A 12,110-nucleotide genomic window follows, 5' to 3' on the forward strand; every position below is an offset into this window, starting at 1 on the left:
TACAACCTCATACTACAATTGTTCAAATTCATTTTTTTCTCATGAATCAACACTCAGTACCACATAATGACTGAACAGAATTTTAGGAATGTTTGTAAATGTATGAAAAAAGAAAAAAAAACATAAGTATTCAGACCCTTTACTCAGTACTTAGTGGAAGCATCTTTGGCAGCAATTACACCCTTGAGTCTTTTTGGGTATGATGCAACAAGCTTTTCATACCTGCACTAGGGGATTTTCTGCTATTCTTTGCAAATCCTCTCAATCTCAGTCAGGTTGGATAGGGACCATCAGTGGACAGCCATTTTAAGGTCTCTTCAGAGATGTGTGACCCACTCTGGGACATTCAGAGTTGTCTTTAAGGTCACTGTTATATTGGAAGGTGAATCTTCAGCCCAGTCTGAGGTCCTGAGCACTGGGGAACAGGTTTTCATTGAGAATATCTCAATATTCTTTGCTCCATTCAGCTTTCCTTAACCTTGACCAGTCTCCCAGTCCCTCCTGCTCAAAAACCATGCTCACCATGCTTCATTGTCGGGATGGTATTGGGCAGCTGATGAGAGGTGCCTTGTTTCCTCCAGACATAATGTTTAGAACTAAGGCCAAACAGTTCAATCTTGGTTTCATCAGACCAGAGAATCTTGTTCTTCAGAGTCTAAGAGTCCTTCAGGTGCTTTTTTTCAAACTTGAATCAATCATGTGTTTTGCACTGAGGAGAGGCTTCCATTGAACCATTCTGCCATAAAGCCCAGATTGGTGGAGACTGCAGTGATGTTTGTCCTTCTGGAGTTTTGTCCCATCCTTACACAGCATCTCTGGAACTCAGTCAGAGTGGCCATTGGATTCTTGGTCACCACTCTTACTAAGGCCCTTCTCCCAGTGCTCAGTTTGGCCCAGCGACCAGCTCTTGGAAGAGTCCTGGTTGTGCCAAACTTCTTCCATTTGAGTATTATGAAGGCCATTGTGGTCCTGGGAACCTTCAGTGCAGCAAAATTTTTTTTTTTTGTATGCTTCCTCAGCTCTGTGCCTTAAAACAATCTTGTCTCTGAGCCAAGCAGGCAGGTCCTCATGGCTTGTTTTTTGCTCTCATATGCATTGCCAGCTGTGAGACCTTCTCTAGAGATGTGTGTGCCTTTCCAAATCATGTCCAATCAATTTAATTTACCACAGGTGGACTCCAAACAAATTGTTGAAATATCTCAAGAAAAACGGGAGGTGCCTGATCTAATTTTCACGTGTTGTTGCAAGGGTCTGAATACTTATGTAAATGTGATATTTCAGTTTTTCTTTTTTAATAAATTTACAAACATTTCTAAAATTCTGTTTTCACTTTGTCATGTGGTACTGACTGTGGATTAATGAGAACAGAATTGAAAAAAGTGAAATGGGTCTGAGTACATTCTGAATGCACTGTATATGTAGAAGATGTAGCAACATGTAGCAATGCACTGTGTAACACATAGCTGGAGGAAGGCTGTCTGGATTACACTTTCTTGATCTGGATTAGAATAGTACTCACTAAAAAAAACGTCATGTCTAACTCCCTGATTAAGCAAAGGTAATGACATAATTTAGAGAGATGTTAAAGGCTAAAGGTACATTTGGATTTTAAAGTGTTACTGTGAACACCAGGAGCTGCCACGCTTCCAGGAGCTGATCTTTGAGGACTTCTCTCAATTCATCCTAGTGGAGAATATCTTTGAGGAGGTGGTGTTGCACTCTGTCATGAAGGACATCATGATGGGTCAGTCTTCTCCAGTGTTATTCCTGTTTTTATAAACACTAAGCCAATCTGAAAACACTTTTTGTATGTGTTTCTTTTTTTATTGGACACAGAAGACAATGCTATTACAAATCTTGTTAAGAATCAACCATAGTTTCTACACTTACTTTTTAACACATCTCATTATTTTTCTTAATTTATCATGTTGAAGCACATTTTAACCCCTTTTCTCTGCTTGTAGCTGTGAAGGAGGCAGCAGTCCAGAGGAAACACAACCTGTACAGGGACAGCATTGTCCTTAGTAACAGTGACCCCAGCCTGCACCTACTGGGAGAGAACACCATTGACTGGGCTAGGGAGTATGGAGGAGACCAGGAGGAGGCAGACAGAGCAGGGGAGGGGACTAAGGGTGGGGAATATCAGAAGAAAAGGAGGATGAAGCAGGTGGTGTCCATGATCCAGGTGGAAGGCTCCCTGGTCCTGCCCAATGAGTCATGTGTGGAGGTTTCTGGTATGGACAAGATCCCAGAGAGGGATGAGGATGTGGAGAAGGATGGAGGTGGTGAGGAGAATTCAGATGGTAAAGCTTTACCTGACCATAATGGGTCTGCAAATGCCAAAATTTCAGAGAATACTCTGGACTTGTTCAATGGTTCTGTCATGCAGAAAGAGGAAACCAAACCAGAAGAGCAGGGTGAGTTCCCAGTGAAGGTGGAATCTGCTACAGAAAGGGTTTCAGCCACAGAAAAGGATAAAAGTGAAGACAGCCACCAAGTGGTGGAGGATCAACCACCCTCCATTCAGGAGCTGTTAGAGGAGGCATTGCTACTGCCATCTTCTGTCAAGGAAAACCCATCTGGAGCGACAGATGTGGCTTCACAGAGCCCTGCAGAAGTGGAATGTGATGTCTCCCCATCCCCACATGGTGACAGCGGTTTCCAGTCTTCCACAGGTGAAGGAGTGGATGTGGCTCCTAGCAGAGCAGCCCCACTGCCTACAGAGGAACACCCTGAGGTGAAAGAAAAAAATGCTGCCACTGTTCCAGAAGCAGAAATCAAAAGCACTGACCCCGAGACCGCAGACCAGTGATGAAAATGACCATTAGTGCACTAGTTTGGCTTAAACTGAATTCTTCTGTTTTTCTCACAATTAAAAGATGCTTAATGTTGTTATAACCACATCACATTTCAGTTTCAGAAAGTGTCAGGCATGTTATTGCTCAACACATTTTCACTGAGCAGGGCTCAGGGGCTGTCATCATTTTTTACAATCTTTTTCCTGGCAATATTCATAATCTTTCAATTCACAGTAGTTTCACAGTATTTTCTCTTCACCTGGTATAAATGTGAGCACAGTGGAAGATATTGAGTCCCTAGTGGTGTGTTATAAACATATGAACATGTTACAACAACACCCCAGTTAAGGTGCCTTTATTGAAATGTGTGTAAATTGGTTACAGTACATCTTGTTAAACTACTATGTGGCCATTTATAACCTTAAGCAATTTGAGTTTTTATGACATTTATTAGTGTAAATACTAATTATACTCTTGAAACCTCATTAAGGTGATGACTAGCATGAACCAAGTGAGACAAAACAAATCCTGAATATTTCTTGGTTATTATTGTATCTAATAAGCCAACTGAAAATAATGTAACTGTGTAAACACTGACAACTCAAAACCTGATTTCTTTTGTGTTGGTGGGAATAACACTAAATTTAGGAATTTATCCCTTAAAAAGATACCTTGTGTATATTATGTACAAATTCCTCGATGGTCCAGTGCACTACCAAACTGTTATTTTTATTGGTATAATTTCATCAGTGCTTTTGCTGATCTCTCCACCACATTTTATTTATTTTGCACATCATTCTCTTTTTTTGACCAATATAATTTTAGATTTGTTTTACTGTTGTATGATACAAATGGTGCTTGAGTGGTACGCTGAATCAATATTGAAGCTACTCTTTTTACTGATAATACACTATTGATAAAATATCAGTTTCTCTTCATGGTATTTGTTGTTACTGCTTGTAGGTGTATAAACCTTCCTTTTACAGACATTTTGCACACGTTCTGTCTCTCACACACACAAACACACACACACTTTTTAAATCAAACCACTAAATTAGATTGACGGGCTGTATTCATCCAGGTCACTCTGGTGAAACTTCTTCTTTTGTCATGGGTTCAACTCAACTGAGAATGTTGCTTTTGTACTGGAGTCAGTGTAAAAATGGTTACAGCTCTAAGCTTCATGTCAAATGAAGAGCTGACTTGTTTCAAATTTTTTGACACAGTCATAAATAGTGACATCTGCTGTACGTAAATCTGAGACCATAATGAAGCCGAATCATGTGTTTGCTATTGTTAATATGTTCAAAAAAGACTGAATTGTGGAAGCTGGGCACTTTTAAATAGACAGCATAACTATCTTTTAAATACAATGGAAGACAAGTATATGTAGTATTCAAACCCAGAGTCACACCTCACTCTGACATAGAGCTGTTAGATCCTGAATTGATATCTAAAGTGAATTGAATCACCAGGTCAGCTTGAGTTCAGCAGCTCAACCTTTTTCTTGACCTCATAACCATTGATGTGTCCAAGGCATTGTGAAAAATCCGGACACCTATCTATATCTTTATGTTTACACAGTCCTGTTAGATACAGAAAACCTTGGAGAAAACGCACCTGCCTTTTTAACACAATTAAGTAATGATCCAAAGAGGTAATAGAGTATTTACTTTAAAGACCCATTCTATGGTTCATTTTTCTCATGTGTGTGTGTATCACCATGAATGCATAACAGCTTAAGTGAAAAAAGATCTGGTATAGTGATCAGAGTTAATTTTGACAGCAGATTTTAATTTAGTTTTAGTCATAGTCTTTTGACTAAAATTCAGTTTTAGTTTTAGTCACATTTTAGTCATCTGCTTTGTTTTAGTTTTAGTCTGACACTGATAGAGATTTATGTTATAATAGAGAGAAGTGCTTTTCCATGTTTACAGTCACTCGCGGGAAACTGCCCTTTCCCCAAGATGATGTGACAGTGGCTCCACAACATTGATTTTTCTGGCATGTGAATGACTTTGAAGTTATATGACTGGAACCAGTCTGTTTAGTAACTAGTTTGGCAATGTTCACAATATAGGCTAATAAGTGACCTGAAAATGTGTAGTCATGAAGACTGAATGTGTACTAACGTTTGTGTGCAAGGGACAAGGGACCACTGCAAAAAAGATGTTTTGTGGAAAATGTTGATTACTATGAAGAGTGAAAGACTGGCATATGAGGCACATTTGACTATGGGCTGGCAACCCTGAACTTCAAACAATAATGCTTGTTTGAAATCAGCCAGAGTTGCACAGAATCAGTGACTGACAATTTCCACACAATGCATGCCAGTTACTCTTCTGTCCCAATTGTTGAGCACCAATTATGGCGTTACATCAATGCCACAACTAGCAAAAAATATAGAACTGCACGTTTTAACAGATGGCGAGCACAATTATCCCACTTGCAAGCGAAAATGTGAATCTTCTTTTCCTTTCGGCTGCTCCCTTCAGGGGTCACCACAGTGAATCATCTGCCTCCATTTAACCCTATCCTGTGTATCCTCCTCACCCACACCAACTATCCTCATGTCCTCCTTCACTATCACTACATCCAAGAACCTCCTCTTTGGTCTTCCTCTAGGCCTCCTTCCTGGCAGCTCTAACCTCAGCATCCTTTTACCAATGTATTCACTGTCCCTTCTCTGAACATGTCCAAACCATCTCAGTCTGGCTTCCCTGGCCTTTTCTCCAAAACATCTAACATGAGCTGTCCCTCTGATGTCCTCAATCCTGATGCTATCCATCCTCATCACTCCCAGAGAGAACCTCAACATCTTCAGCTCTGCTACCTCCAGCTCTGCCTCCTGTCTTTTTCTCAGTGCCACTGTCTCTAAACCGTACAACACTGCTGGTCTCACCACTGTCTTGTACACCTTTCCTTTCATTCTTGCTGACACTCTTTTGTCACACATCACACCTGACACTTTCCTCCACCCGTTCCAACCTGCTTGCACGTGTCTCTATACTCTGTTTTACTGCAGCTAACCTTTATTCCTCTCCTTTCCAGACCAAACCTCCACCTCTCTAGATTTTCCTCCACCTGCTCTCACTACAGATGACAATGTCATCTGCAAACATCATGGTCCACGGAGATTCCTGTCTAACCTCATCTGTCAGCCTGTCCATCACCACAGCAAACAAGAAGGGGCTCAAAGCCAATCCTTGGTGCCGTCCCACCTCCACCTTGAACTCCTCTGTCACCCCTACAGCACACCTCACCACTGTCTTCTAGCTCTTATACATGTCCTGCACCACTCGAACATACTTCTCTGCCAATCCAGACTTCCTCATATAAAACCACAGCTCCTCTCTTGGCACCGTCATATGCTTTTTCCAAATCTACAAAGACACAATGCAGCTCCTTCTGGCCTTCTCTGTACTTCTCAATCAGCAAATATTGCATCTGTGGCACTCTTTCTTGGTATGAAACCATACTGCTGCTCACAAATGCTCATTTCTGACCTCAGTCTAGCCTCCACTACTCTCTCTGCCTCGCCAACCTGTACAAATCCACCTCTCCCTCCTTAGTGTTCAACCTATCAATGCATGTATATTTATCACAATTTCACAGTCAAACTTTTTTGTTTGCTTTTCCCCCCTCCATTAATGTATTTTTCGCTCTCCATTTGATAGTTATTGACTTTGATGTCATGTAGGCAACAAGAACCTCACAACATCAAGGCAGCTGCACTTTTTTGGTTCTCCACCAATTCCAAGACTTCCGGGAGTGATTGGGAAAGGATTGGTTTATATGTTGGATCAACAGCATGACGTTTCATAGAAACATTTAATTTCTTATTTGGTTAGAAAAAGCTTAATTTTATCAGTAGACTTTTGCACTATAAATGTTTATTCTGTTAACTAACTAGGTTAACGTGTAGTCCATGGTGACTTTTATCAGTCAGACTGCACATGACAAGCTATAGAGAGCAAGTGTACATGTACAACTGTTTATATATATTGACAATCTGACATCCTAACCAAAAACAAAAATTGTTTGAAATTTGTTTTTAAATGTATTCCTAAGAGAAATGTTTATCTATACAGTGTAGTTTTGGTAGTTTCCACCAGACAAATTTTAAAAATTAAAATTCATGTTTTATTTTTTAACATAATTCTTGTAGCACGGATTGTCTGTTATTTATATGAATGGGATTAGGGTTAGTTGTGGCCTGCTTCTTCACATTCAAATTCTGACTGCTGCACCATCATATGCTGTGATCAGATAAGAGAGCTGCATATTTACCTGCAGAATAGCTTTATGGCACGATTTATTCCATGCCAACTAGCTGCATTTCTATTTTTTTGTACAGAGTTCATCTAAAGAAGCAGAAGAAGAAGAGTATTTTATTAATCCCCAAGGGGAAATTCAATTGTTACAGCACTTTTTAAATTTGTGTGTGTGTGTGTTATTGTTTATATTGTGGAATAATGGCCTTATGGCCGTGGACACAAAAGACTTCCTGAATCTCTCAGTCTTGGCTTTAGGAGGAATTAGTCCGTGGCTGAATGAACTTCCCATTCTCCACAGTTCCTCATGAACTGGGTGGGCAGGATTGTCCAGTATGGAGTTGATTTTGTCCACGATCCTCTCTGCCACAGACTCCAGACTGTCCTACTGTAAATTGCATCCTAAACCCAATGCCAAATTATCATAGGAAATCCGCTGTACGTAGGAAGGCGCTCAGAGTTTGGTCTACAATGACGCAGATGGTATACGATGGTTTTCTATGTAATAGGTTCTCTTTAAACATGGGCTTCTGTGCTCATTAGCAGCACCCGAAGGAAACTTGAAGGACGCCGCAGCGTGTTGACGAAACAGCCTTACGTCCCTTAGCCACAGCTCAACAGACGCAAACGCCTCCAGTGAGCCGGTCATCGGTGTGCAGCTGTAGCTTGTCCCCGGTAGAGAGCAAGCAGGCTGCGGCAAACACACCTACGAAGCCTGCTGCGCGCATCGCCTCCTCAAAGGCTTTCCTTTTCTCAGTTCCCTTTATTATTATTTCCATTTTTTTCTGGTTCATCTCCTTCCTGAGCGACACGGGATGGGGGAATGATCAGCACCGACACCTCTCCCCCGTCGCCTCCTCCTCTTCCTACTCCTGCTACTCCTTTGGTCGGTGTCCCCCATCAATCGGTGGATCTCTGCCCAGGATGCTGGTTCCGCTGCTCGGCCGGGCTGCGGCTTTTGCGGCCTTGTTGGCGCTGAGCACCTGCTTAACAGGTAAGTGCTACTGCTACCTGCTGTCATTTACACACGGTCCAATGCTGTAGTAACAAAGGTCGTCCGGAACAGGGGTGCATCACCCTTTCGCTACATTTAGCGGTAGTCTACTAGCCTACATTACCATGCCTGGTTGTATGGTTTGTGCCTGCTTTGTTTTTATTTTAGACTTGTGTAGTCAGCCAGCCAAAAATTACAGAGAAATAGTTTGAAAAGCGAATAGTCGTCTGTCCATAAAAGTAGGTCCCAGTTTTAAGGATCGCCAGCTTTTCACTGTCCTATGGTCAAAAATCAAATATCACTTGTTCAGACAAAATTACACATTTGAAAGTGCAACCACAGGTTTTAGGGAGTTATACTGGGTATTTACGACCAAACAATTTAAGGAAAAAATTCACGGCAATAATAATGCTTGCAGTGCTAAAGGAATGATTTTCTTTTGAATAGAAGGTGGAAGCTATGTGTGTAGTGAAAGCAGTGTTGCTTTACTGTAAATAACTGAGATTTTTAGAAACTGGGTTTGAAAATTATTCACTGTCTTTAACAATTCAAAATGTAACAATTTGTGGATGGGTTGTATTATATTTACATTCAACCCTCCTACCAGTTTTTAACCTGAATTTTGTGAATCTCTTGAAAGGTGTAGTTAATAGATGTATACTCAGATGAGGGACAGCAGTAATGTTACCATACAGGTTAGTATGATCCTGTGTTTTTATCAGCACAGTAATCTTCAGAGTGAGATTTAGTATGTTTGACGCTAGACTAAAACACTATATTCCCAAAAACATCTGGAATATAGCATGGGTCTGAAATGCTTTTAGACCCCTTTTGAAAGTGAAGCTGTCCGTGTGTCAGTGCAGTCACGACTAGTCACACACACAGACAGATGCAGAGTGACTCCAGGCTTTTCCACCCAGTTATGTGGCTGAGAGGATGTACAGCAGAAATCACATTAGCCTGTGAGGTGGGAAATGGATAGAACAAGATGTTTTCAGGGTGTGTCAGTGCTGGTGGTGTCACAGCCTCAAATAGAGATGCTGGCTGTGGTCTGGTCATCTTCATGAACACATTTCTGCTGTCAGAACTCAAGAGCTCTTTCTCATTGACATGGATGAGCATTTAACATCACACGGTTTACTCTGAATTCCACTCAAACCCCTCTGGTATTTTGTTTTGCATGAAAACTGATTTTGTTGCCTCATCATCCAAATAAAGTGAGTATACTCTTGTGACAATTCCGGAATAAAAAATAATACTGAGGTACAATAAATATACTGATTGTTAATAATAAATAAGTAAAACCAATGAGTGCTATGTACAACAAAATAATCACAATCTCTGATAATAAAAAGTTCTGGACATCTAAACAAATTTCATCTGGAGACGAAAACCATGTTCCATGGCTGAACAAAGAAGTTTTGTTAAAATGCTACTTCCAAGCTTAAGTAAGATTTCAGTCAGAATGAAGAAGATAGTGCATTCCAATTCCTTTGAGTATGAAATGCAGTTTTTACAGTTTTTGACAGGAGCTGCATAAATATGTAATCAAATTAACCAATGAAAAACAACACATTATTTTCTATGAATAAAGGCTTTACATGTGCTCAGATACAATTAATGTTTGTCATAAGAATCCATTTATTGGATAAAATGAAGTTTAATTTGCAGTAATGATTACCAAAGCGTTACCTGAAAACAAATCCATGGAGGATTTACTCTATTTGTAGTTAGAAAGAGAAACTAAACTAAATGACATGTGATACTGAATAAAAGGGTGGACTGATCCAGGCAGATTGGTCTGACCTGAGATTTCCCCCAGGATGACTCATTTCTGGACACGCACCTGTTAAGAGTGTGTTCTGGGGATGCCTGGTCCTTTTCTGGGTCGTACCTTGTGGCACAGTGCAGTGCTGCTTTGTTATGATGCAATAAATTCTTCTTGTATGACTATTAGCCAAAATGTATCCTTTACCCTCAAGGTTTGCTATTAGAATGCTATGCTGATCTACTGTTTTAGTGGTGGCATATAACAGTTGTAATTTGATATATATATTTGTTACAGTGGTGAAGTTGTGGGTTTGGTCATTTCTCATTCACAGGAGTCTCACTAAAAACTGTCTCTGCTAATATGGTCTTGGTACAATATTTAGAGAGGTAAAACTAGAAGTAAACTGTAAACTAGGATTGTAAATCTGTATGGAACAGCAGCAACTGATGTACTGTATATGTGAAAAGTTGGACTAATTTTATGTGCCTGAGCTGTGAAAAATTGATTTATAAACCTTGCCCTGCAACCTTACGTTGCAGTGTGGTGCAGTTTTACTGTTGTATTTTTGTATTTACATACAGTGCATTCAGAAGGTATTCAGACTGCCTTCACTTTGTTCAATTGTGTTATGTTGCAGCGTGATACAATTTGTTTAAACTAATTTTTTTCTCATTAATCAACAATCAGTACAACATAATGACAAAGTGAAAACAGAATTTTAGAAATGTTTGTAAATTTAATAAAATTTACAAAAAAAAAACTTGAAGTTTTGGCACAACCAGGACCAGGCCATGATGGAGGCCACTGTGCCTATGGGGAGTGTAGATTAATGACAAAAAATTAATTAAAACAATTGTAGTATCAAGGCTGCAGCCTAAATTGAATAAAGTGAAGGCGGACTGAATACTTTCTGAATGCACTGTCCTTTGCCTTAACATATATTATTTTCCCCGTTTTTAAATTTTAATGTAACCAAATCCAGAGACAGCTTTGCACATGAATTCTTTGAAGTTGCACAGTAATAGTAATAGAAACAATGAGTTAACATTTTGCTGTACAAGGACTTAGTCCATCTCTCAACCCTTTCTGACTTCTGTTCTTTGTGTCTGTTAGCACCAAGGCCACAGGTTTCTGGGGAAGATGTGTAAATCTCTCTCTCGCTCGCTCTCTCTCTCTCTCTATATATATAGATATAGATATAGATATCTATATCTATATCTATATAGAGATATAGATATATATATCTCTATATAGATATATACAGTGGGTCCGGAAAGTATTCAGACCCCTTTAAATTTTTCACTCTTTCAAAATCAAAAAAGTTCATTTTATTTCTCATTAATGTGCACTCAGCACCCCATCTTGACAGAAAAAACCAGAAATGTAGAAATTTTTTTTTCATTTCTGCAGCACTCAAGGTTCCTAAGAGCACAGTGGCCTCCATAGTCCTCAAATGGAAAAAGTTTGGGACGACCAGAACTCTTCCTAGACCTGGCTGTCCAGCCAAACTGAGCAATCGTGGGAGAAGAGCCTTGGTGAGAGAGGTAAAGAAGAACCCAAAGATCACTGTGGCTGAGCTCCAGAGATGCAGTAGGGAGATGGGAGAAAGTTCCACAAAGTCAACTATCACTGCAGCCCTCCACCAGTCGGGGCTTTATGGCAGAGTGGCCCGACGGAAGCCTCTCCTCAGTGCAAGACACATGAAAACCCGCATAGAGTTTGTCAAAAAACACATAAAGGACTCCCAGACTATGAGAAATAAGATTCTCTGGTCTGATGAGACCAAGATTGAACTTTTTGGCGTTAATTCTAAGCGGTATGTGTGGAGAAAACCAGGCACTGCTCATCACCTGCCCAATACAATCCCTACAGTGAAACATGGTGCTGGGAGCATCATGTTGTGGGGGTGTTTTTCAGCTGCAGGGATAGGACGACTGGTTGCATTTGAAGGAAAGATGAATGCGGCCAAGTACCAAGATATCCTGGAAGAAAACCTCTTCCAGAGTGCTCAGGACCTCAGACTGGGCCGAAGGTTCACCTTTCAACAGGACAATGACCCTAAGCACACAGCTAAAATAACAAAGGAGTGGCTTCAGAACAACTCTGTGACCGTTCTTGACTAGCCCAGCCAGAGCCCTGACCTAAACCCAATTGCGCATCTCTGGAGAGACCTGAAAATGGCTGTCCACCAACGTTCACCATCCAACCTGACAGAACTGGAGAGGATCTGCAAGGAAGAATGGCAGAGGATCCCCAAATCCAGGTGTGAAAAA

At 40.5% G+C, this 12,110-nt stretch overlaps 2 protein-coding genes across 3 annotated transcripts in view; both read left to right on the top strand.

The window, feature by feature from the left end:
• niban2b (niban apoptosis regulator 2b) overlaps positions 1 to 3,716 on the top strand; it is a 52,754-nt gene extending 49,038 nt beyond the window's left edge. For both annotated transcript variants that reach the window (XM_026320934.2, XM_026320935.2), the window contains 2 exons: positions 1,633 to 1,744; positions 1,965 to 3,716. In XM_026320934.2, the coding sequence (XP_026176719.1) occupies positions 1,633 to 1,744; positions 1,965 to 2,812 (960 nt within the window). In that variant the 3' untranslated portion in view covers positions 2,813 to 3,716. The remainder of the gene's footprint in view (positions 1 to 1,632; positions 1,745 to 1,964) is intronic.
• Positions 3,717 to 7,678: 3,962 nt separating this feature from the next.
• Positions 7,679 to 12,110, top strand: part of npdc1b (neural proliferation, differentiation and control, 1b) — a 56,825-nt gene continuing 52,393 nt past the window's right edge. The window contains exon 1 of the mRNA XM_026322672.1: positions 7,679 to 8,066. Within this exon, the coding sequence (XP_026178457.1) occupies positions 7,997 to 8,066 (70 nt within the window). The 5' untranslated portion in view covers positions 7,679 to 7,996. The remainder of the gene's footprint in view (positions 8,067 to 12,110) is intronic.

Source organism: Mastacembelus armatus, chromosome 9 (genome assembly GCF_900324485.2).
Source record: "Mastacembelus armatus chromosome 9, fMasArm1.2, whole genome shotgun sequence".
Lineage (NCBI taxonomy): Eukaryota > Metazoa > Chordata > Actinopteri > Synbranchiformes > Mastacembelidae > Mastacembelus > Mastacembelus armatus.